Source organism: Notamacropus eugenii, chromosome 2 (genome assembly GCF_028372415.1).
Source record: "Notamacropus eugenii isolate mMacEug1 chromosome 2, mMacEug1.pri_v2, whole genome shotgun sequence".
Lineage (NCBI taxonomy): Eukaryota > Metazoa > Chordata > Mammalia > Diprotodontia > Macropodidae > Notamacropus > Notamacropus eugenii.
This window is the reverse complement of record NC_092873.1, coordinates 311,049,290-311,074,367: the sequence shown is the minus strand read 5'-3', so window position 1 is coordinate 311,074,367 and position 25,078 is coordinate 311,049,290. Positions and strand designations below refer to the sequence as shown.

Sequence of the window (25,078 nt, the reverse complement as noted above, 5' to 3'; positions counted from 1 at the left end):
GTGAGTTTAAACATCTTTTTAGTGGCAGTGTGGCATAGTGGATAGAGTTGGCTTTAGCACCCGGAATACCCGAGTTCAGGCCTTGCTTCTGCCCCGTAGTGGCTGTGTGACCACCTGCCACACATCACTGAAATTCTCAGTGTTCTGGAAAATTTTTTAAGATTAGAAATCACAGAGAAGATTCCAATCTGTATAGGTAGAGGGACCTTCCTTTCCTGAGAGCTTCATGTACTCTACTGCTTACCCTACTATCTTTTGAAAGCCTAATAATCTGAAAATGAAGATATCCTTTGTTTGGGGATGGAGCATTACCTGGTTAACATGTTTTTGATTTGGTAAAGTGGTTTTTTTAGCTGATATATTTTCTTTTGATGCTATTCACATGTCTGAACAAACACCTACACAAAGCCACCACAAAGTACATGTCTATTTGTATTCATGAGATCCAGGCATGCCCTACCTCACCCCAACTGGGGGCTAAAGCCGTCTGTCATTATAGAACAGTGAACCTTGTACAACTGTTACCACATTTGCTGGTTAAAAGGATTTCAGCCTCTAATACAGTCCAGAGATTACAGTGTCTCATGTCATATCAGTACATTTAGGACATTCATTGGCAAGAATATTACTGCTCTTTGTATAAGAGGAAGTCATTGCCCATCAAGTATTTGTTTCTGCATGTGGAGATAAGGCTAAGAGATTACTATATGCTTAGCATTGCTTACAACATTACATATACATAAGGAGGCTGTCATGTGGTTACAACAATAGCCGTTGTGTATAAAACTTGTCTGTACTCCTAAGTCTGTTTCTTCTCCATCCTCAATTGCCAATGATGGTTGAACCATGGGTGGTTACTTCACAGAATTCCTTAACCATCAATTGCAATCTTAAGGTGGTACATCTGCTAAATATCCAACCTCCTCACAACTTCAGCATTGCCCATAATTGAATTAATGTTCGTTTTGAACTGGTCTACTGGTTACCTTCTAAGACTCCATTGTTGGTCATCCTGACTCTATCTCATGTGGATTTTGGTTTGGTAATTTTGATTTGCAGACAGAATGGAAACAAGGATCATGATACTGATAATGAAGATAACCACTGCTCTGAAGATTTATGCTCCATCTGAAATTTGAAGGCATACTGATGCCATTCTGCCTGCTGGCCAACTGGAATGGTGTCTCTCTTTGCTGTCTGCCATTTTGTAACAGACTTAGTACTATACAAGTTATGGACTATCAACTCGTTGTGTGTGTGTGAGTGTGTGTGTGTGTGTGTGTGTGAGCGCGTGCGCGCATGTAGGGTATCTCTAGTGCAGATTATATGACTTTACTGTTTTTCATTCTTATCATCAATTTAAGGCACTGCACTGACTCTGCAAATCCATTCCACAACCAAGAGGTCTTCTAGGCAGGTTTTTTAGAAAGGTCATAGAATATTCAAGTTCCTTCATTATAAGCCTAACAATCTCTGATGAATCTCACACTCTTTTTGGTTATAAGTATTCTGAAAAACTGGAGGTCTAGTCAACCATCAGCTTTCACATAATTTGTTAGATTCTCAAAAGTTCATATCATACTGCTTTAGTCCAGTGATGAAAGGAAATGGATGGATAAGACATCATTAATTGTGATCTAACAGGAAACACATGTTATGGAACATGCTTATGATTTTAATTAACTTTGACTGGTTAGTCAAATCTACTTATAAACACCTCAGCAGTTAAGTAGTGCAGCGGATAGAGTTTTGGATATGAAGTCATAAGCTCTAAGTCTAAATTCTGTGTCAGACTTTTACATAACTATGTGACCCTGGTCAAGTCACTTAATCTTTTTCAGTCAGATTTTCTTTAACCGTAAAATGGGGATGGTAATAACAGTACCTACCTCACAGGGTTGCTGTGAGGATTGAATAAGATAACATATACAAAGTTCTTTGCAAACCTTAAAATGCTACATAGATGTTAGTATTGAACATCCAGGGTACAATTCTATAGTTGATAACAAATGCACCTTGGAAGGCAAGGAAAACTAGTCGAGATGCTGATTTTTAATTTTGTTGGGATCTAGATGCTACAGTCACAAAGATCATGTTTTTTACATCATATTGTGACCTCAAATTAAAAATCACAACTTTGGAAAAATATAGTTGAGCTTGCTGTACAGGAGCTGGACCACAAAAACACTGAGGCAGGATCTTACCAGAAATGGCAACAAATAAAATCTCATTGCACTGACCAACCAGTGATTAACACTCATCTCCATTGATCCCTATTTGATTTTTTTTTTTTTGCATCAAGATATGCATAGATTGAGTTTTCATTGCACACTCAGCAAATTGGCAATGATGGCAAAAGATAAATATAGCCAATGTTAGAGAGTTTATGGAAAGACAGCAGCACACCAACACACTGTTGTTGGAGCTTTAAATCTGTCCAACTATTCTGGAAAGTAACTTAGAATTATGCAAAGAGAGTATCTAAAATGTGTGAACAAAATAGACTTCCTATTCCTGAAGGCAGAAATGAGCAAGACAAAGAAAAGGGAACAATTAGAACCTAAGTAGAATTGGAATCAATATCCAGTCTTTCACCCCCCAAAAAGGGAAAATGACCTATTTGTACAAAAATATTTATAGTGGCTCTTTTTGTTTTGGCTAAGAATTAGAAATCAAAGGGATGCTCATCAACTGGGTAAACAGCTAAACAACCTGTGGTATATAATTATAATGGAATTTTATTGGCCTATAAGAAATGACAAGCAGGGTGACTTCAGAAAAACCTGGAAAGACTTACATGAGCTGATGCAAAGTAAAGTAAGTAGAACCAGGAGAACACTGTACACAGTAACAGCAATATACTGTGATTGACTTCACTATTCTCAGCAATACAACAATCTAAGACAATCCCAAAGGACTAATGATGAAGCATATTATCTGCCTCCAGAGAAGGAACTGATATTAACCAAATACCAAATGAAGCATGCTATTTTTCTCCTTGTTTCTTTCTTTTATTTGAATTTTCTTATAGAGAATGACTAATATGGAAATGTTTTACATGATTGCACATATATAACATATATCTAATTGTTAACTCTCTCACAGAGGGGGAAGGAGAGGAAGGGAGGGATAGAATTTGGAACTGAAAACTTTAAATAAAAATGGTAAAAAATTAAAAAAATTCCATAGGCTTTGATCCACAGATCCCACAGTGAGGCATGTACCCCATGAAAGTCAATGATAGGAAGAAAAGTCTTATATACACCAAAATATTCATAGCAACACTTTGTGGTGGCAAAAGACTAAAACAAAGTGGATGCCTATCAGTTGTGGAATAGCCAAACTGTGGTACTCAGAAGTAAAGGAATGTCACTGTGCTAGAATAAACAATGGACGTGAATTCAGAGAAGCATGAGAACTGGATGAATATGAAGTGATGCAAAGTGAAACAAGCAGACTGTGAAAAGCCACATATATACAGCAACTAACAAAGTGTAAATGGGAAGAAAAGAGACAGCAAAAATTGGAACCAAATGTGATATAAAATTATAATGACCAAATCTGGCCCCAAAGAAGAGATATGAGAACATATCTTCTTTCTTTCTTTGCAGAGGTGAGAACTATAGATGTGGAACATTACACACAATGTCAGATTTGACTGATGTGTTAATTTTTCCAAACCACTCCCCCTCTTCCCCTTTCCCCCCTTTTCTAGTCTGTTATATAGGATGGTTCTCTGAAAATCAGGGAGAGGGATATGTTAGTAAATGAAAGTGATATAAAAACTAAAGATATAGGGAAAAAAACTTTTACGGAAGAATCATAAAATAGAACTGGAAGGGATAGATCTACCATCCAACCTCCTCAATTCAGAGATGAGAAAACTAAGGTTAAATGAATGTCTCATTCAAGGTCACACTGCAAGTGGCAAAGTCAAGACAAAAGATAAATTACCTGCCTTTGAGTCAGTCTTTCTCATTGAGACTCTCTTATCATGTACGTGGTGGTGTGAGTCCTTAAAAGACCCAAGAGATGCATTTGAGCCACATTTCTATTTTAACTCCAATGACAGAATGACAAACATACCACAGATTGAAATGATTGGGGGTGGAAATTGATAAACAATTAACAACAGTATTAATAATAATAATAACAGACAAGAGACAAGAAGGGAAGTCAGAAGCACACAGGAGCACATGACATTTAGGTAAGAATTCCAGAATGCTTGATGATTTATCAAAGTTGTCAGCAACAATAGTTAGAGCAAAGGCCTGATATTTTAGGACATAGAAAAAAAAAGACAATAGACCCAGGTGATCAGTCAAGCGAGAAAAGTCCCCAAAAGAAAGAATGGAAAGACGAGGCATTTATCAAGACTACATCTTAATGTACTTTAGGAAGAATAAAAAGATTCCACCTCCTCTTGGAAACTCCTACCATTTGTCTATTTCCACAGATAATACAATGATCCCTTATAATCATGAGCTATTTTTCATGAATGTCTTTGGACCAGCATTAGGGAATATCATTATTAAAGAGTTTTAGTGTTTCTTAGATTAGGAGCTTGGAAGGCACCTTCCTCAGAGGTCATTTTGTTCAAACCACTTGTTTTACAGCTGAGGAAAATGAGATCTAAGACATTAAGTGACTTCAAAGTCACAAAGCTGTTAAGGATCACAGCACATACATCCAGACTTTCTTTTTGACCAAGACAGACATCAAATATCAAAGCTACATGAAAAACCCAAACAAAGTGAAGAATACCAGTACCGAGCCTGGGCAGGACTGTACCATGATGCCAAAAATGATAATGGTGAGAACTGTATTATTCATCACATTCAGTTTGAATCACTCTGTTTTAATTTGATGAGTAAAACTAAATGTCATTGCCTAAAGAAGCAAACCAGACACACATCACATGAAGGGCATGTCAAGAAGGAGCCAAGTATGAAAATGGAAATGTAGATCAGAAAATAATTACCTTTGATGCCAGGTTGTCTACTAAGGCAATCATGGAATTCTTAAACAAGGTAGCCGCTGTTAAAGGGCGTTTGGTAACCTCTGTAATGCTCAATTTGCCTTCCGGCCACATGTTCTTCAGCACAGGATTTGAACTAAGAGCCGTAGGAAAAGAAATTCAAATACATCAGTTCCAATGAGTTCTTCCAGAAGTGATAAGCTGTCCTGCCGAGCTACACTGTGAGTACCTTTTTTTAAATTATTTTTTTAATAAATTAATTTATTTATTTTTAGTTTTCTTTCTTTTTAATTATTAATTTATTGGTTTTCAGTTTTCTACAATCACTTCTGTAAATCTTAGATTTTCTCCCCCTCTCTCCTTTGTATGGGCTGTATACCTACATTCTTATTAAACACATTTTCTCATTAGTCATGTTGCATAGAAGAATTAAAATGAATGGGAGAAACCATGAGAAAAACCAAACTAAAACAAAACATAACCCAAAAGAAAACAGTCGGTTTCATTCTGTGTTCCGATTTCATAGTTCTTTCCTGGATATGGATGGCATTTTATTGTAAGTATCTTTATTTGGACTGCGGAAGGAACTCAAAAGAGCCAATTTCAAAACGATAAAGTGACAACAACGAATCCATAATGACAAGAAATGCACAGCTAGTGAATTTCCTCAACTCTTTTGAACTTTAAAAGGAGTAACTATTAGAAGGAACAGTTAGTTATAACATATCAGACTACCCAAATAGAGAACACGAGTCTCATAATATAATATGAACTAGGTCTAGAAAGGAAATCAATATTCATCATATAACTACGACAAGGGACAAACCACTGGTAAGATGATGATGCCCAGAGTTGGGGCAGGAAAGGTGACAATAGCAGTTTTTCAACCTGTTACACTGTTAACGTGGAACCGCAAGAAGCTATTAAGTACCTTACTGTGTACAATTCCTTCTGTTTTGTGCTAGGGGGAATAGGAAGAAAATAAGATACAGCCTCTCTCTTCAAGGAGGTCACAGTATCATAAACTGTCTGAAAAAGCAGGTACACACCTGGGAATCACTCCGAAACTGCTCCTCTCCTTACAGGAGGCATATAATAAAAAGTTGCTTAGAGTCAATGACAAAAACTGCCTTTGCGCAAATTTTCTAGTTAAAGAAGATACTAGCTAGACTCCATTTTCTTGACATTCAGTTTTCTATTCGGCCACTAAAATGATTTTTCTACAACTCAGGTCTGACCATGTTACCCACTTATTCAATGAACTGCAGGGGTTCCCAATATGCCTCTGGGAGCAAGTTCAAAATTGTCTGTTTGGCCTTCAAAACCCTTCCTAACCTAGCCCCCTCCTACCTTCCTAGTCTTCTTACACTTTAATCCCCAATATACTAACTTCCTGGCTATTCCATGAACAAGACACTCCATTCTCCCAACTTGGGGCATTTTCTTCGACTGTCCCCCAGTCCCTGAGGAAATACTTCCTCCTCCACTCCAACTACTGACCTCCCTGGCTTCCTTTAAGCACCAATTAGAATTGTACCTCCTACAGGAACCGTTCCCTGTCCCTACTTAATTCTAGCGCTTTCCCTCCATAAGTTATTTCCTATTAACCTTGAACATAGCTTATCTTATTTTTGTTTGCATGCTGTCTCCCCTATTAAAGTGTAAGTCCCTTGCAGGAAGGGGCTGTCTTTTGCCTCCTTCTGTATGCCCAGAACTTAGCACACTGCCAGTGCTTAATAAATGTCTACTAACTGATCTATCTTGGTCTAGAGTCTAATTTCTCCCCCTCCCATTTTGAGTATCTTTGGTTTTATATTAATCAGGTTCCAATGTTCCTATGGATCACATGTGCCCGACCTATGGTAGAGTCTCCCAAGATCAGCCACAGTCGGACACAGCGTACCTTGACTCCAAGATAGCGATGTCATTTTGGGCCACTTCAGGAAGAAAGGACAACAACCACCCAATCAGACTGTTAAAACAGGGTTGCCATCAACATTCCCCCTTTTTTGTAATAGGAAATTGACATTTTCCAAGCGAGAGAAAAAGAACACAGTCTCAGCATTCTTTTTAGATATTCTGGTCTCCAACGAATAAGACTGGGCCCTTTGGCCTCTCTCAGTTCCTCTGATATGATACTCTAGTGCAAGTCAATCACCATTTCTCTGATGTCATGGTCCTCTTCAAAAATGAAGGATACTCGCTGCACATCACATGTATTTATGTTTACAACACTGTACAACACTGTTTACGTGCAGGAGACAAATAATATATGCACATACGTTATACACATTTCTTCCACCCTTCCAAAAAGCCCTGGGATTTCACTGATGTGAGTACTCTCTCCAAGAGTGATGAATACAACCCTTCCATGATTTCTCATCCTGTGAAATTCTTGTCCACATCCTGTCATAACTTGACCCTGAGGGTACCCACATAGTGTCATGAGACATAGCAAGGCCCCCAGGACTTTGGCTGGCTCATGACACAATGTAGGAACTAAGACAGCATGCTGGCTGCCAATGTTATTGCATTTTTGTGTGTGATACTGCCCCACTGGATTTTCTGGTCACAAGTCTCTGATAATATCTTATATGCTACTTTTTGTCATATACCTTTTTGTTGGTAATCTGCCAGAGCCAATTTATGTCCACTCACCACATATCTCTGCCTAGATCTTTGGATGAAGCACAATTTTGGTTTTTTTCCCCTATATTGTGATGTTGCATAATCCCTGGCCTTACCACATCACTGGAAGAATAGGGATATTAAAAAAGATGGCCTTTTATTTCATGGAGAAGCTTGAGGTCACTGAAAGTGCTATGTAATTTCCAAATAGAAACTCAAATGCAATATATTTCAACTATGTCACAGACATAAGCTCTCAAATGACACTTCACCATTAATTAAATGTAGTCGATCAAACAAGAAACTTTGTTGGAAATGACCACTGCCACATCCATGTTCTCACATATGCATATCTAGGCCTTCGTTGTTATCTGAATACTAACAATAATAACAGCTATAATTTATTAAGTACCCACTATGTGCCAGGCACTGTGTCCAGTGCTGTACAAATATCATCTCATCTGATCCTCACAACAACCCTGATTGGGAGGCACTATTATTATCCCCATTTTTCAGATGAAGAAACTGAGACAAAGAAAGGTTAAGTAACTTGCCCAAGGTTGTGTAGTTAGTAAGTGTCTGAGGTAGGATTTGAACTCAGATCCTTCTTTCTCTAGGAGCTTACAGGAGTTCCAGAGCAATTTATTTTTTGGTCTAGATCTGTGACTGCATTAAGAGAGAAAGACTTCCAGAGAGGAGATTCCTCCTCCCAAACCAGATGAGCAACTCCCCTGTGTCTTAAGAGTCAGGTCTGCCAGAAGCACAAACTAGGTCAATGACTTGTCCAGGGTCACAAAGTCAACACAGGTCAGAGGCATGACTTGAACCAGGTTTTCCCAACTTCCTGGCCACTCTCTATGCACTATAATACTATCTTCTGGGGTAAAGTCTCATTGGGAATGAAAAGCCACCATACCATAGAAATATTCACAGGTGAACCGACCACTGCTAAAATAAAGTTTCCAATTAAACATCCTTCCCAACTTAACACTTGTGTCTCTGCCTATTCAACTGTGCCAGCTAAAAAGAGAATGATATGAACATCAAATAATTAAAAGAAATTTCCAGAAAAGTTGATTGAGTTGCCAAATATTTATTCAGCAATGACCTTATTCATTATCATTTTGCAAATGTTAAATGTTATATGAGGGATGATCACACGTTGTACCAGCACCCGATTTTGAGAGAAAAATTGTAGCAAAAAAAAAATCAACACTGATTCATTCTTTATGATTCAATCTTCCCAAGATTACTTCAGAGTTGTAAGTAAAACCTAATTTTATTAGATGAAAGAGAAAACAAACTTATTTTCACAGTCCCAATGAAACCTTCCCCCATACTATTTACTCTAAAATCATTCTCCCCAGATTAAAGTGATCTTTTCCCAGAATCAGTTATCCTCAGAGAACAATACATAACATCCTCTGTTATGGATTCACAAAACATGACTAAATGTGAACCCTACCTGTTGTACATGAGGCGTTTGAAGTCTTGAAATAAGGTGTCTTTGTTTTTGTCAATGAAGCCAATGACTGAATAGCTAATGAGGAAAAGAAATTAGAGTTACTGAGCAGACCTAGGGAAGTGCCCCCTTCCAACTTGTCTACAAGTAGTCTAAGAACTCTAAGTCATCACTGAAACTCATTAATTGCTCACTAACAGGCTAAAGGAATCACCACATTCAACCTTTATGACTGAGTAATTTTTGTTCTTAAAGGGGAACAGAAAAGAATAAGCACTTAAGTGCCTACCATGTGCCAAGTTTTGTGCTAAAAGTTTTATAAATATTACAAATATTATATAATTTCATTTTTAACCCAAAGGAATGAGAGGAGCAGAATTAGTGTAGTATAGGGTCCCAGAAGTCGAGGGGAGAGTTTCTTTTTATTGTTGTCAATTAAAATACAAAATTTAACATTTAATTCAAGAGAACAAAAGATAGCCTTAAGGATACTCTTCAGACAAGATGCCTCACATGAAAATTTTAAAATCACAGAAGATTTCTGATAGATGCCTCATCAGGGATAATTTCCTGATTGAAACTCAGAATCTCAGTATCAGGCAGAGTGTAAAACAAGGAGACCATGCTTGCCAGTGGCACCATGAAGGATGAGCTATGAAATCTTCAAATGGATGAAGGATTCTATATAGAAAGTTCTCTCCAGATGCTCCCATTTGGGGAGGGCATTTTCCTGATAGCATCAGGCAAAAGTAGAGAGTTTTAAGCAGTGTCAAAACCTGCATAGAGGTCAAAGAGAATGACGACTGAAAAAAAGAAAAGCCAAGAACATAGACATGGTTGATATTTCACATACTTGTTCTCATGAAACGGTGTTATGGAAATCAGACTGCTGGTAGTTAGAGATGCCATGCTCAGAGGTCGAACTAGGTGGGTTAGGTGGAGACCAGATCTCTGGGAATGGTGAGTGAGGGAATAAGGAGAATTTGTATAATGGAGAGGTCTCTTGAAGCAGGTAAGATATAAGTTGAGACTTGAAGAACACCATTAAAATGAAGAGGAGGAGGTGATGAAAGAAAGCATTCCAGCCATGGGAACAGTCAGTGAAAAGGCAGGGGAGAGGGAGAGTCATGTGTGAACCCTTGTAGCATGCCATGGAATGTGTGCAGGGGTAAAAAGTAAGAAGACTGGAGAGGTAGGAAGGGGGCAGGTTATGAAGAACTTTCAATGTGAAACAGAAGACCGAATATTTGATCTCAGAGGTGACAGGGGACCACTGGATTCCATTGTGTAGGGGGTGTGACATGCTCCAACCTGCACCTTAGTAGCTGAATGGAGGATGGGCTATAGTAAGGAGAGATTTGAGGCAGAGAGACCATCCAGCAGACCACAGCATCCATGCCTAAGGCTTGATGCTCTGCAGAAAGCTTCCCAGATTTAATATCTCCAACCTGTATCTGCCTATATAATGTTAGCAACTAATTCAGACTGGAATAATAAAAAAAATGCAATTAAATCAAAAATGCAATTAAATTTTAAAAGAATGAGGAACTATAATGAATAAGTGAGTAATTTAGAACAGATTTCCTCTAGCTATATTTTCTATATCAAGTCATTAAAAAGGTTGTTACAGAAATAAAATATACTCACACTACATCTCCAGCATAATGCCTAATTCGAAAATCTCGATCAAACTCTAGGGTCTTATCTGTGGCACAGAGCTAAAAAAAAAAAAAAAAGTTGGATACAGTTAAAAAGAATACATTTCCATTTCCCTAAAAACCCAGGCCACCCTGACACTGAAATGATAAACATTTCCTTTGTTCCCTATTTGCCTTCTCATTTTTCTGGTCCATCAGTGCCACCTTACTCATTTTTCTGCAGCCACTTTAATGATGCTCCTGTCTCCTAGATTCCCTCACTCCTTGATCTATCACTTTACCTGTCTTTCAATAAGTCTTATTCCTGTGGGACACTTATTACCCACATCTTGGTTCCCAGTCTGCCAAACACTGGAGATAGACATAAAACCTGCCTTTAGGGGATTCACATAGTTGGTGCTACTGAATTAACTACATCTGGGTACTTGCTATCATTTAATAATCATTTTACTAATTTCTTGGTGATTCCCCATAAGCACCCTTCTTAACATTCTCTATTTTCCTTATGCCTCTAACCCCCTGTATCCTTTCAGAGATGACCTTACCTCCTACTTTACTGAGATCTATACCATTAACACTCTCAACTTCCCCCCACGTCACAAAACCTCTCTGAATCTTTACAAATACTTTCCTACTTAACAGTATCTCCAAAGCACAGGTTTTTCTTCCTTGCTAAAGCTAAACCCTCAACCTACACCCCTTGATCTCATTCCTTTCCATCTCTTCCATCAACTATCCATGTGTATACATATGTATACATATACACATACATACATGTACATACACACATACATCTATATAATTATACACACATTCAATGAGAGATCTTATAGATTTTTCAAAACCACATACTTAATATTACTACATATGGTAGCCAAGCCCCATGTCCATTCCATAGTTTCCCGCCACCTTCCCTGGAGAGTGAGGGAACAGTGGGGTGTGGTGGTCTCCCTTGGAGTGTACAGGTGTCTCCTACTGAAGGTGGGGTAGAAGAATTTCAGCATGGTTTTTTGTCCCACGAGAGAATCTGCCCCTTTCCAGGGAGTAATAGAGGGAAATGGCTGTCCTCCATTCCTTGAGGCCAAAGACTTTTCCATTGACAGGAGGACCTCCAAGTCACGTTGCCCAACTGGAATTGTGTGGCGGGAGACATGGAGTGCATCATCTGTCCAATTTGTGCCCCTGGATGACCAGAACATGCTATTCTGCCTCTGCCTGGAATCCTTCACTCTGGCCACATGGCCAGTCCATCATTTCTTTCTGCCATAAAATTTGCTGATGACATTCTTTAATCTTGCTCTTTAGAATTCTTTCTTGGTTATATGCTGAAGCCTGCTCATGCTCACATGCACACCTACTATCTGTAAATGTATTTTATGGCTCATTAGAGGTCTCCAAAACTTTGGGTAATTATCCCTTATTGAATGGCTTCATTTACTTGGTCCTGGGACCAATGAGGAATCCATTAATGAGCTCATCTAACAAGGCATAACTGCACAAAGTTATCAGACACTTATGTTCATATAATATCCATGTCTCCTAAAAGTCTTCTAGAGGACTGAGAATTGGAAGATTCTCCCAGACCATTTAAATCAGTCTTAACCAATGTGAATGGACAAGGCTTTGTTGGATAGTTTGGATTTTGGTTCTTCTCATGGTCTGTGACAATAAATAACAGTTACATATTGTCAAATATTTTAAAATCCCAACCATTCATTTCATAGATTACTAGGCTGATTGTGGTCATCTCCATGACATCTCCATTAAACCAGAAACAAATGTTTGGAGGATTAAAGCTTCTTAAAAAAATTTGTCCTTGACTCTAGCTAATTAGTAACTTAAAATATGATATTGCTTGGCACAAACCAAAAAAATCATAGAATAATTCAACAGGAAGCTTATTCAAATATTCTCTTAATACTAAATTATCTTTTCTGGGCCCAAATCCCAGAAAACAGCACTTTGGAAACTCCTTTCTGTCTTCTTACTTTTCTATTCACCCCAGACCTCCATGTTTGGTCATTCTAATGATGTTCTTTCTATCACCCTAGCGAAGGGTGGGGAACCTGCATCCTTGAGACCCCATGTGGCCTTCTGGCACTTCAAGTGCAGCCCTTTGACTAAATCCAAACTTCACAGAACAAATCCCCTTAATAAAAAAATCTTTTTTTTAAAAATTATGAAATTAGAATCATCAACAAACAGAAATGTTCCAACATACAAAGATGAACAAGAAAGAAGTTTGTATTTGGAACCATAAACTTCCACCATGTACGATCTGTTGAAGTAATTTAACAATGTAGTAACAAAACAGCCATGTTTGCGCCTCAGACCTTTTAGTTACTTGACCTAATGCCATTTCCACACACTACTGATGCCCAAACTCCACCATCTGCTTTCTCCAGTTTGCTCTGTCTCCAGCATGCTGAAAAGTGGAGAATTGAGGTTTTTTGTTAATTGTAACATTCTGTTAGACTATCTAAATTCCTCTGCTGATCATTTCTGATTTATCTTGTCTATATCTTGTTTGTATGTAGTCATTTACATGCTGTCTTTCCCTTTAGACTGAGTGAGAGCAGGGATTGTCTTTTGCCTTTTTTTGTGTCTCCAGTGCTTAGCATAATGCCTAGAATATACAAAGTGCTCAATAAATAGTTATTGGCCAATTGACTGGGCCTCTCACTGCTGCTGGGCAATCCTTTTTTTATCAATTTCTTTATTCCTTATCTCATCACCCACAGTTAATTGCCTGCTCCAAATTTTATGCTCAAGTTTTAATTCCTAACTCTTACTCCCAGATAATTTCAACTCCTGTTGTATTTGATCAAGAGTGAGATCATATGCTCCCCACAATTCCTCTTCTCTACACCTCAAAAATGTTCTATTTTCACCCACCCTCTTCTATCTCAGAGAAAGAGGGGGTTCTCCTAACGAAGGGCTACCTGGACCCTCTATCTCCTCTTCTCCCATTTCTTCTGGAATCTGGTGCCATCAATCAGCTTATCTTTAATCTTTCTCTATTAACTAACTACTACTTCTTTTTTTCTGAAGTTATCCTAAAAAGTAAAATTGTAAAATTTCCCTCAATTTCACTGTGTCCCATCTCTTGTCTCTTTTTCGTTGCGAATGATAATCCAAGCCACTCCCTCCACTGCCAGACTTCTAGACGGTTGTATTTATATCCTTGGCACTTTGTACAACGTTGGTCACAGAGCATTTAATAAATTACTTGCTGTTTGATTGCCTTAGCTTTCAGTTGGTCTCCCTGCCTCAAGTTTCTCCCCATTCGAATACATCCTCTACATAGCTGCCAAAGTGATTTTCCTAAACATAGCTCTGACCATATAATTTAACTCTCTCCACCCCGTCCCTGTTCAGCAACTGCAATAGCTGCCTATGAACAATAACAATACCAGTTCACACTTACATGCTGCTTGAAAGTTTGCAAAATGTTTTACAAATTTTTTTTATTCGATCACAACAACCATGAGAGATAATTGCTATTATTATCTTCATTTCACAGATGAAGAAACTGAGGCAGGCAACGGTTAAGTGACTTGCTCAAGGTCATATAGCAATGTCTGAGGCTGGATTTGAACTCAAGTCTTTCTGGTTCTTGGTTCAGATCTCTATCCACTGTGCTACCTAGTTGCCTCCCTATTACTGGGTGCTTTCAACCTTTCCAGTCTTCTTACACATTATTGCCTTCTTTGCACTCTATACTGGCCTATATTCTTCCCATAGGATCTATTTTCCATCTCTATAACTTGGCACTGGCTGTTTCTCTTAGCCTTCTTTATTTCTTCTTCTCAGAATTCCTGAATTACTTCAAAACTAAGCTCAAGCATCGAATTCTACAGATCTTTCCCCATGTCCTCCCCTTCCTCCCCTTGTATGTAACCTATATGTAGCCACTTAGCTACACATTGTTTCTCCCATTAAAATATAAACTCCTTGAGGGTAAGGACTATTCCTATTTTTCCTTTGTATCTCTAGCACTTAGCATGGTGACTAACACACAGTATAAGGTTAATAAAAGCTTCTTTATTGCTTTACAGAAAGGGCAATCTACATTCCTCCTTGGCTTCTAGCTCTCATCCTTCATCTGGAACTGCTCTGGCAAAGTCACTAATGATCACTGATTTTCAAATCCAATTTCCTAAGCCTTTGTCCTCCTTGACCTAGCTGTAGAATTTCCAATCCAATCCAATGCAATTCAACAAGCATTTATTAAGCATCTACTATGGGCAAATCACTTAACCTCTCAGTGCCCCTCTCTGAGCTAGTTGAAGAACAGCAGCTGATCTGATTAGCAGAGTTTTCTCATTCAGAGGTCCTTATACCAGTGAAATCATAGGCCTGAAATAACAATCCCAAAACTGCAGGGCACTGTGCAACACAACAACAAACCATCATCCCATTTGCTGGGGAGAGGGGCGTGACAGGTAACTATCTATACATGATATTGGGAAGGGAGAGAGCTAACTAACAAAAGGGCCAACGTTTGCTCTTGTGGGCTGCCCTCAAGACGTTCTCCTTTCCCTTGTCTTTCATGACATTGTCCTTTCCTGGTTATCTGGTCTTCTGACTCCTCTTATACTTTCTATCTGCTTAATACAAGCATTCTCCATGAGTCTGTCTTTGGTCCCTTTCTTTTTTGGTCTCTTACTCCCTCCTTTAATGTTACCTATTCCCACTACTTTAGCTATCAACTTTCTAGGGAGGATCATGAAATCTTTATCTCCTGCCCTGAACTCTCTTGAATTCTAAACTCAGCATAGCCAACAGGGCTAAATGTCATTTCTACCCGAATGTACTACTAACACCTCAAATTCAGTATTTCTAAAACTGAAAAAAAAAAAAAGATCTTTTCCAGGAAACCTGCTTCTTTTTCTTCCTGGTCTTTGTTTTGGCTAGTGATAATAGCTAGCACTTTAATGTTTACAAAACTCTTCATAAATATTATATCATATGAGCCTCACAAGAACCCTGAGAAGTAGGTGCTATTATTAGCATTTTGCAAATGAGGAAACTGAGGCGAATAGAGGTTAAGTGACTTACCCAAAGTCACATAGCTATGAGGTCAGATCTGAACTCAGGTCTTTCTGACTCCTGGTCCAGTGCTCTATCTACTTAACCAGCCATCAAGGTGCCTCTAGCTAATGGCATCAAAATATTTCCAGTCATCTATCTTTGAAACTTCAGTCCCATTTGTCCTTACTCCTTTTCTCTCTCTCCCTTTCTCTTCTTTTCTCCTCACATTCATTTAGTTACCATATTCTATCAATTCTGTCTCCTGATACCACTCAAATCTATTCTTTGTTTGCCATTTCCACTACCATTATTCAGGCCATTAATTTCTGTCACCAGAACCAGTGCTGTAGCCTCCTAATTGATTTCCTAACCTCCAGTCTCTCCATCCATTTATGTATGATATATGATTATTAGGCTGAGGAAGGAGGAAGAAAGTTCAGACTTGGGATTTCCTTATTATTAGTAACTCTGATGAAGGAAACTGTGAATTTACAATTTATAGTCTTAGAAGAGTTGTCTAGGGTGGTGGTCTCAAACTCAAATAGAAATAGGGCCAGTAAAGTGCATATAAGGGCACATATTCACTTAGAAAACCAGATATTATCATTATCTATGTTTTATTGTACCTTTATTTATTTTGTTAACTATTGCCCTATAAACTTTTTAATTAGGTTTAGGCAAGATTTGTGCAGGGTCAACCACTTGGTGTCTGACTTGAACCCAGGGCTTCTTGACTCTGAGGCTAACATTCTAGAAGAGAAAAGGGATCTCAAGGGAGTGAGAAGAATCAAGGATGATTCAGAAGCCATTTGCATCATAGATGGCGGAACCAGTAACAAAAATAAGGAAGTCAAGAAAAGGAACAGGTTTTTAGAGGAAAATGAACCAAGGGCTCCTTCTCGCACACAGTGTACAGTGTGACTTATCACACACAGCCTGAGACAAAAGAGGATTTTTCTTGAACCCTGTCACACAAGAAATGCAAGAGCAGCATTTGGGCTGGATAACACAATGTCACAAAACATAGAAGAGCAATCTGCCCACATCACAAAGTGTAAATGTGAAAAAAATGCACATAGAGGAGGCTTCTCTTCTCTGCACTCAGGGAAGAAAAGGTCTTTTCCTCTTTGGAGGCAATACCTCTGTTTTTAAGAAAGAAAGGATGCCTAGAGCCCTACAAGAATGAATTGTGTTGAAAATCCAATCCATTTTGTAGCAGTTGGGACCAAACCTCACATCCCAGTAATACATCAAGGACATATGCTATTTTCACTGACACTGCTAGGGGATGCAGGAGTAAAAAAAAAAAACAAAAAACAAAAAAAAGCCTTGTCACATGGGCAAGAAGTCAGCACCTATTGGTTATAAATGACATCATAATTTCTAAAGAATCCGGTTCACATTCCCGGATTTTGAAGCACTGAGTAGGCGAGAGCTCCCTCTCCTGGATTTTTTGATTATTAATCCAGTCACAAATAAACCCCAGAAAGAATTTATGTACAGTATCAAGTCAGAGAGTAGATGTGTATAGACATCCTCCTTTTCCCTATTGTAAAGTGTGTTAAGCCATTTAACGAAGTCAATAATGGAGGAAACTGTTGCAGATGAAAAGAATGGAGGAAATCTCCTGAAACCTCTTACCTTCCGGCTGGAGAAATGGGCATGCTTGTTCAGTTTTGTGTTCAGGGCTTCCAGGAATATTTCATCAGTCACTTTGCCCACATTCACACAGGCATCATCCAGTATGGCAATGATCCCTCTGTGCTGTTGCTCCACCAGGTCGACGATGATTTGATTGTTAAAATAATCAATCTGTAGAATACAAGAGAGTAGAGAGATTTCTGGGTCTTCTCTGGCTTTAAAGAACAAGAGATGAGGAGAAAAGAGGAAGCAGACAAGCCAATAAAGCACAAGCACAGACAAGCAAACAAATGGCGAACAAATGAAAAGCAATCAGAGGGGTGGGTGAAATTACCTCAGAATTCATTTATAAGAACTTATGTTTACCTGAATACAACAACAAAATTATAACCTTATAACCAAAGTCTTGGGCGCGAATGAATAGACTAAAAAATATACTGTTAAAAAATACTGAGGCGTTACAGAATAGCAAAAACAAGAGGGAAGGGCAAAGGGAATGAGCATTTAGTAAGCACCTACTATGCGCCAGACTCTGTGTTAAGTGCTCTACAAATAATTTCATTTGATCCTCAGAACAACCCTAGGAGGGAGGTGCTGTTCTTTCCCCTGTTTTACAGCAGAGGACACTGAGGCAAATAGAGGTTAAGTGATTTGCCTTGGGTCACACAGCTAATGAAGTGTCTGAGACTGAATTCGAACTCAGGTCTTCCTGATGCTGCATCCAGTTCTCTATTCACTGTGCCACCTAGTGCTGGATTTGGAGTCAGAGGACCTGGGTTTGAATCCTGATGACCCAAGTGACCCTGGGCAAGTCCTTTAATTTCCCCAGGTCTAAGGTCTTCATGTATACAAAGATTCCTTCTAGTTCTACACTTATGATCCCATGATGTTTGTGTGTATGTATATGTGTGTGAATAAATGGTGAACTGGACTTCTCTAAATAAGTTTAGTACACATAGGACCCCCGCAAAAAAAGATGAATCTAGACAGTGCCCTCTGAAGCCATGGCTCATTTCTTGCCTATTCAGAGTGGGCTCAATGAGAGAGTTTGAGGAGAGAGAACTTTTAAAAGTGTAATTTTACTTGTTTTTTCTCCCCATAACTCTTACTTTGACACACCTAAAAGGTGCTGTACAGTGAAAAGAGCACTTAGTTGGATGTCACAAGACTTGGGTTTTAGTCTATTGTCCTTGGAATGGGTCACAGCCCTTATCTAATCATAGATAAAGATTCAAATGACAGCTAAGTCTCTAGGAGAATCATAGCGCACACAGTGCTAGACCTGCAGTCAGGAAAGACTGCCCTCAGGCCATTCACTAGGTGACCCTGCGCAAGTCACTCAATCACTGTTGGCCTCAATTTCCTCACCTGTAAAAGGGGGATAATAGTAGCATCTACCTTTCAAGGTTGTTGTGAAGGTTGTCCACAGTTATAAAATAATAACAGTAGCTAACATTTATACAATGCATATGCCAGGCACTGTGTTTGACACATAATATCATTTGACTTTCACAACAACCTTGGAAGGTAGGTATTATTATTTCCCCCATTTTAACAGATGAGGAAACTGAGGCACACAGAAATTGAGTTGTCCAGAGTCACCCAGCTCCTATCATCTGAGGTCAGATTTGAACTCGTGTTCCTGACTCCAGGCCAGATTCTCTATCCACTGAACCACACAGTTGCCCCTAGAGACATGGTAAAATATTTTAAAGTGTTTTGTAACAATAATAATAATAAAATAGTAATAAGAACAGTTGGCATTTATATAGACCTTCTTAAAGAGTATCTTCATCTCTATCAGCAGCAACATTTATAAAGGGCTATAGAATGCCATCCTCTTTTTCCTCTTTCTCTTCTTCTTTGCAGTAGCAGTAGTAGTAGTAGTAGTAGTAGCAGTAGTAGTAGTAGTAGTAGTAGTAGTAGTGGTAGTAGTAGTGGTGGTGGTGGTTAGTACTTGCTCTCTGTCATCAGACTTTTGTGAATTCAATGAAATATTGGCTATCATGGAATTTCTTTAAAACTATAAAGCCCTATAACAAACATCAGATTGTTATTATTATTATTTTCTTTACAAAGTACCCAAATTGAAATTTCTTGCCTCCACCTTAGAAAAGGGCTGGGTAGTCATTACTGGCCATGCTATAAGGGTACAGGCTTTGGGGTTTGTAAATCTAATACAGAGCCTAAACCAAAACTGGATTTCAGCTTAAAAAAGAAAATGAAGGGGCGGAGCCAAGATGGCGAAGTAGAAAGACGCACATACACATAGCTCCGAACCCACAAACCACAGAACGGCAGAGGGGACTAACCCAGGGCGAATTCTGCACCCAGAGACCACGGAATATTGGAGCGAGGGAGATTTCTGTTCCGGAGAGACCTGCAAACCTCTCACGGGGGGTCCTTCGCGCCGTGGACTGGGCGCCAGGGCGGGTAGCAGAGAGCAACCATACTGCGGCAGCGACACCGTGAGAAAAAGATCCGAGAAGGCTATGGGACGGGATCTCCAGCAGCCACGCGGGTCCCCCCACCCACAGAGGGACCAGCAAACCTCTCGCAAAAGGTCCGTCGCGCTGCAGACGCGGTGCCCAGCCCGGACCTGCGGTGGCGGCAGCGGCCACGGCTCCGAGAGGCACAGATCTGAAAGGGCTCCGGAGGCGGGATCTTCAGCGGCAGCACGGGCCCCCCCACCAACAGGTGACTGACGGGGATAGGTGAGAGAGTCTCTTTGGCGGGTTGAGAGGGGAGTGAGGTGCCCCCAAGGCTCGGGCCCCCCCGGGAGGTGGGGGCTGAGAGGCGGCTGCGGACGGGGGCTCCCCAAGCGAGCGGGAGCCTGGATCCATTGTGGAAGGTCTGTGCATAAACCCCCTGAGGGAACTGAGCCAGAGAGGCGGCCCTGCCCCTGACCTCAGCACCTGAGCCTAATTTAACACTGAATAACAGCCCTACCCCCGCCAAAAATCCTAAGGCGGGAAGCAGCATTTGAATCTCAGTCCCCAAACGCTGGCTGGGAGGACCAGGAGGCGAGGTGGGTGTGAGGAGAACATTCAGAGCTCAGGCCACTAGGTGGAGAAAATGCCAAGAAAAGGGAAAAGAAATAAAACTATTAAAGGGTACTTTATCGGAGAAAAAACACTTCCTCCCTTCCTTTCTGATGGGGAGGAACAAAGGCTTGCCATCAGGCAAAGACACAGAAATCGAGGACTCTGTGTCCCAGCCCACCCAATGGGCTCGGGCCATGGAAGAGCTCAAGAGGAATTTTGAAAATCAAGTTAGAGAGGTGGAGGAAAGACTGGGAAGGGAAATGAGAGGGATAAGGGAGAAGCATGAAAAACAGATCAGCTCCCTGCTAAAGGAGAACCAAAAAAATCTTGAAGAAATTGGCACCTTGAGAACTAGCCTAACTCAGCTTGCAAGAGAGGTGCAAGGGGCCAATGAGGAGAAGAATGCTTTCAAAAGCAGAATTAACCAAATGGAAAAGGAGATTCAAAAGCTCACTGAAGAAAATAGATCTTTCAAATCTGGAATGGTACAGATGGAAGCTTTGGACTTTTCGAGAAAGACAGATATCTCAGAACATACCGCGCAGATTCGAAAAATGGAAGATAATGTGAAATATCTTATTGGAAAAACAACTGACCTGGAAAATAGAATCAGGAGAGACAATGTAAAAATTCTGGGACTACCTGAAAACCATGATCAAAAGAAGAGCCTAGACATCATCTTCCATGAAATTATCAAGGAAAACTGCCCTGAGATTCTAGAACCAGAAGGCAAAATAAATATTCAAGGAATCCGCAGAACACCGCATGAAAGAGATCCAAAAAGAGAAACTCCTAGGAGCATTGTGGCCAAATTCCAGAATTCCCAGGTGAAAGAGAAAATATTGCAAGCAGCTAGAAAGAAACAATTCAAGTATTGTGGAAATACAATCAGGATAGTACAAGACCTGGCACCTTCTACATTGAGGGATAGAAGGGAATGGAATAGGATATTCCAGAAGTCAAAGGAACTAGGACTGAAGCCAAGAATCACCTACCCAGCAAAACTGACTATAATACTTCAGGAGAAAAAAATGGTCTTTCAATGAAATAGAAGACTTTCAAATTTTCCTGATGAAAAGACCAGAGCTGGAAAGAAAATTTGACTTTCTAACACAAGAATGAAGAGAACCATGAAAAGGTGAACAGCAAAGAGAAATCATAAGGGACTTACTAAAGTTGAACTGTTTACATTCCTACATGGAAAGACAATATTTATAACTCTTGAAACATTTCAGTATCTGGGCACTGGGTGGGAGTACACACACACACACATGCACACACGTACACATACATAGAGACAGAGTGCACAGAGTGAATTGAAGAGGATGGGATCATATACTAAAAAAAAAAAAAAAAAACGAAATCAAGCAGTGAGAGAGAAATATTGGGAGGAGAAAGGGAGAAGTTATATGGGGCAAATTATCTCTCATAAAAGAGGCAAGCAAAAGACTTATTAGTGGTGGGATAAAGAGGGGAGGCAAGAGAAAAACACGAGGTCTACTCTCATCACATTCCACTAAAGGAAAGAATATAATGCACACTCATTTTGATAGGAAAACCTATCTCATAATACAGGAGAGTGGGGAACAGGGGCACAAGCAGGATGGGGGGGAGGATAAAGGGGAGGGCATGGGGAGGAGAATGCAATACGAGGTCGACACTCATGGGGAGGGAAAGGACCATAAGAAAATAGAAGTAATGGGGGACGGGACAGGACGGAGGGAAATATAGTTAGGCCTATACAACACAACTAGTATGGAAATCATTTGCAAAACTAAACAGATATGGCCTATATTGAACTGCCTGTCTTCCAAGGGGAAGGGGTAGAGAGGGAGGGAGCTAAAGAAGTCAGAACTCAAAGTGTTAGGACCAAATGTAATGTTTTTACTACTGGGTAACAAGAAATACAGGTTAAGGGGTCAAGAAAGCTATCCGGCCCTATAGGACAAAAGAGAAGACGGAGACAAGGGCAGGGAGAGAGGATAGAGGAGAGAGCAGATAGGTCACAGGGGCAATTAGAAAGCTTGGGTCTGGGGGGGGAGGGGAAAAAAGGGGAGAAAATTTGTAACCCAAAATTGTGTGAAAATAAATGTTAAAAGTGTAATAAAAAAAAAAAAGAAAAAAAAATGAATCCTATTCATCCCACCTAACCCAACAATGGATCATTTTCAAGGGTAGATTCACAATCAGGCAAAATTCCAAGCAAGTGCCCCATAAATTATGTCTCCTGCAAAAATTTGCATCTTAAAATTTTCTTTTAACTAACTAGAAAGCAATTTCAATGAGTCAGGGACTAGATTATACAGGAAAGCCCATGGAGGGAAGTGAAAAAGGAGACTTATTTAAATGGCAATCGTGGCACAGGTTCTCCTGGGGGAGCAATGGTGAGAGTGGGGCAGAAAGAGGAAAAAGCCTGGGGGGGCTGATCCCAGCCCCTCTCTTCCAGTCATTGACTGTGCAACCTGGGGCAGCTCATTTCACCTCTCTCAGGGCCTCGATCTTTTCATCTGTGCAATGAGGAAGCTGGATGAAATGACCTCTAAGGTCCCTTCCAACTATAAATCTATGATCATCAAGTACTTTGTAGCTGAGGAAGCACTTTACATATGCAGCAGGGCAGGGGGAAGTCAAGCTCTGGATCAGCTGGGCCCTCTCTAACCTACTTGAGAAATCACAGGATGAAAGAGGAAAGGACAGAGACAATGAGGTGTGAAGTTTATTGGTGCCATTTTGGAGTAGTTGCATTAATGGTTTGTGAGATCTCAAGTGGCGCCCGCTCACTTTGAGTGGCCTATTCACACATGACAAAGTGTGTTCCGCTTTCAGACTCTGATGGCCACTATAAAGAGGAGTTCTTGGGTCTGCTGGATGGAATTAAAGGGCTACTAGCCATTGGCTGGCAGGAGTATGGATCAGCCATGACCCTGATGGCACTGAAAAAGCAAAGACAAGCTGAGAAAGGAGAAGGAAATCAAGAGAGGAAGAACCCTGCTCTTCAGGGGAAAATAATTTGCTTTTTCTCTTGTTCTTTTTTCAGAGTGCAGTGAGGTCAAAAGGAAGGGTATTTCTCTCTGTCCTACTACCTCCCTTCATTTGAAATGGTATCTTGTAGCAGAGCAACTGGCTTGGTGGGAGATACCTCATTCAGCAGAGAATAGGCTGAAAACCTCATTGAACTTTGGAGAAAAGTATGTCCAAGGAGCCCGATGGAGGGACCAGCAGAGAAGCTGTACCCAGGGTTCCCCTGACGTGAGGACAGAATACAATCAGTCACACAGGGCCAGAGCTTTGGGTTGCTTGGACACATGAGTTCTTTAATATCTCTATGTGGGTGCCCACTCTTTTAATGACAATGGCTATATCTGTGAGAAAATGTGGCCTGGAGTCATGGGAGGAATCTTTTGTGACTATGGTTCATACTATGCCATTTCAGTGAATGCCTCTGCCTTGAGTTAATTGTGTCCTGTAGCTGACTATTGAAGGTAAATGCATTAATAGAGGCTTGTGAACTACAGTTTCAGAACTGTGGACCTGCAAAGCACCGTGAACCTGGTGTAAGTAGTTGATAGCTGAAGGAACCAACCTGAGACTGGGAGTTGTGGTGGTGGCCCCAAAAGGAGCCCTCTACATACATGATCACACTGAATCCTTAAAACTGTCTTCTGAGGTGGATATCACACCTATTATCATAATTTTATGGATAAAGAAATGGACAGAGAAGTTATTTGACTTGCCCATGGGCACACAGCTAGTAAGTTTCAGAGGAGGGATTGAAATTCCAAGCTAACATAAGGCTAAGCCCAGAGTTCTTCCAACTGTACTACACTGCCTTTTTGCCCAATGAAAGACAAAATTCTGTGAAAGGTTCTTATTGGATATAAAGTCTACAACTGATTCAAACATGCCAACCATATGTGGAGAACATTAGTTTGTTAGTCAATAACATTTATTAAATGTCTAGTTGGGGATTTAATCTATCACTATAAAAATATCTGCAAAATTCTTCATACCAAACTAATACAAAGACCTCTGCTTATATATTATCCTGGTAAATTTTAAAAAAAACAAACAAACCACAACAACTAAAGAATGTATTGACAAGCTGGGCCTGGTACATGCTTGTGAACCCTGCCACCAAGAAGGTGGAGCTGGTGTATCTGTTGAGCTCAGGGGTTCTGAGCTGTAATGGGCTGCCTTCACTGTTTGGTGTTGATATGGTTGGAGTGGGGGGGGATTAGTTTGCTTAAAGAAGGACTGAGATCAGAAATGAAACAAGTCAAAGCTCCTAAGACAATCAGAGAGATGTCAGGCTTAGGAAGGGCCACTGATCCTCCAACTTGGACAAGACAAGGAAACCCAGTCTGAAACATATACAAGACTGTGAAGTGCTACAGTGGATATGATGCTGGACTCAGAGAGACCTGATTCAAATGTGGCCTTAGATACTTATAAACTGTAGGACCCTGGGTAAGTCACCAACTGCTGCTTGCCTCAGTTTCATCTACAAAACTAGGATAATACTAGCATCTACCTCCCAAGGCTGTTCAGAGGATTAAATGAGACAAAATGCTTGTAAGATACTTTGCAAACTTTAAAACACTGTAAAATTGTCATCATTATACCACTTAGAGGG

General features: G+C 40.0%; 1 protein-coding gene across 3 annotated transcripts in view; it reads right to left on the bottom strand.

Moving 5' to 3' along the window:
- Nucleotides 1–25,078, bottom strand: part of MYO1D (myosin ID) — a 395,320-nt gene that overhangs the window by 219,615 nt on the left and 150,627 nt on the right. For all 3 annotated transcript variants that reach the window (XM_072644957.1, XM_072644959.1, XM_072644958.1), the window contains exons 11-14: nucleotides 17,402–17,572; nucleotides 10,716–10,786; nucleotides 9,072–9,146; nucleotides 4,982–5,114 (exon numbers count right to left, since the gene is read on the bottom strand). In XM_072644957.1, coding sequence (XP_072501058.1) covers nucleotides 4,982–5,114; nucleotides 9,072–9,146; nucleotides 10,716–10,786; nucleotides 17,402–17,572 — 450 coding nt within the window. The remainder of the gene's footprint in view (nucleotides 1–4,981; nucleotides 5,115–9,071; nucleotides 9,147–10,715; nucleotides 10,787–17,401; nucleotides 17,573–25,078) is intronic.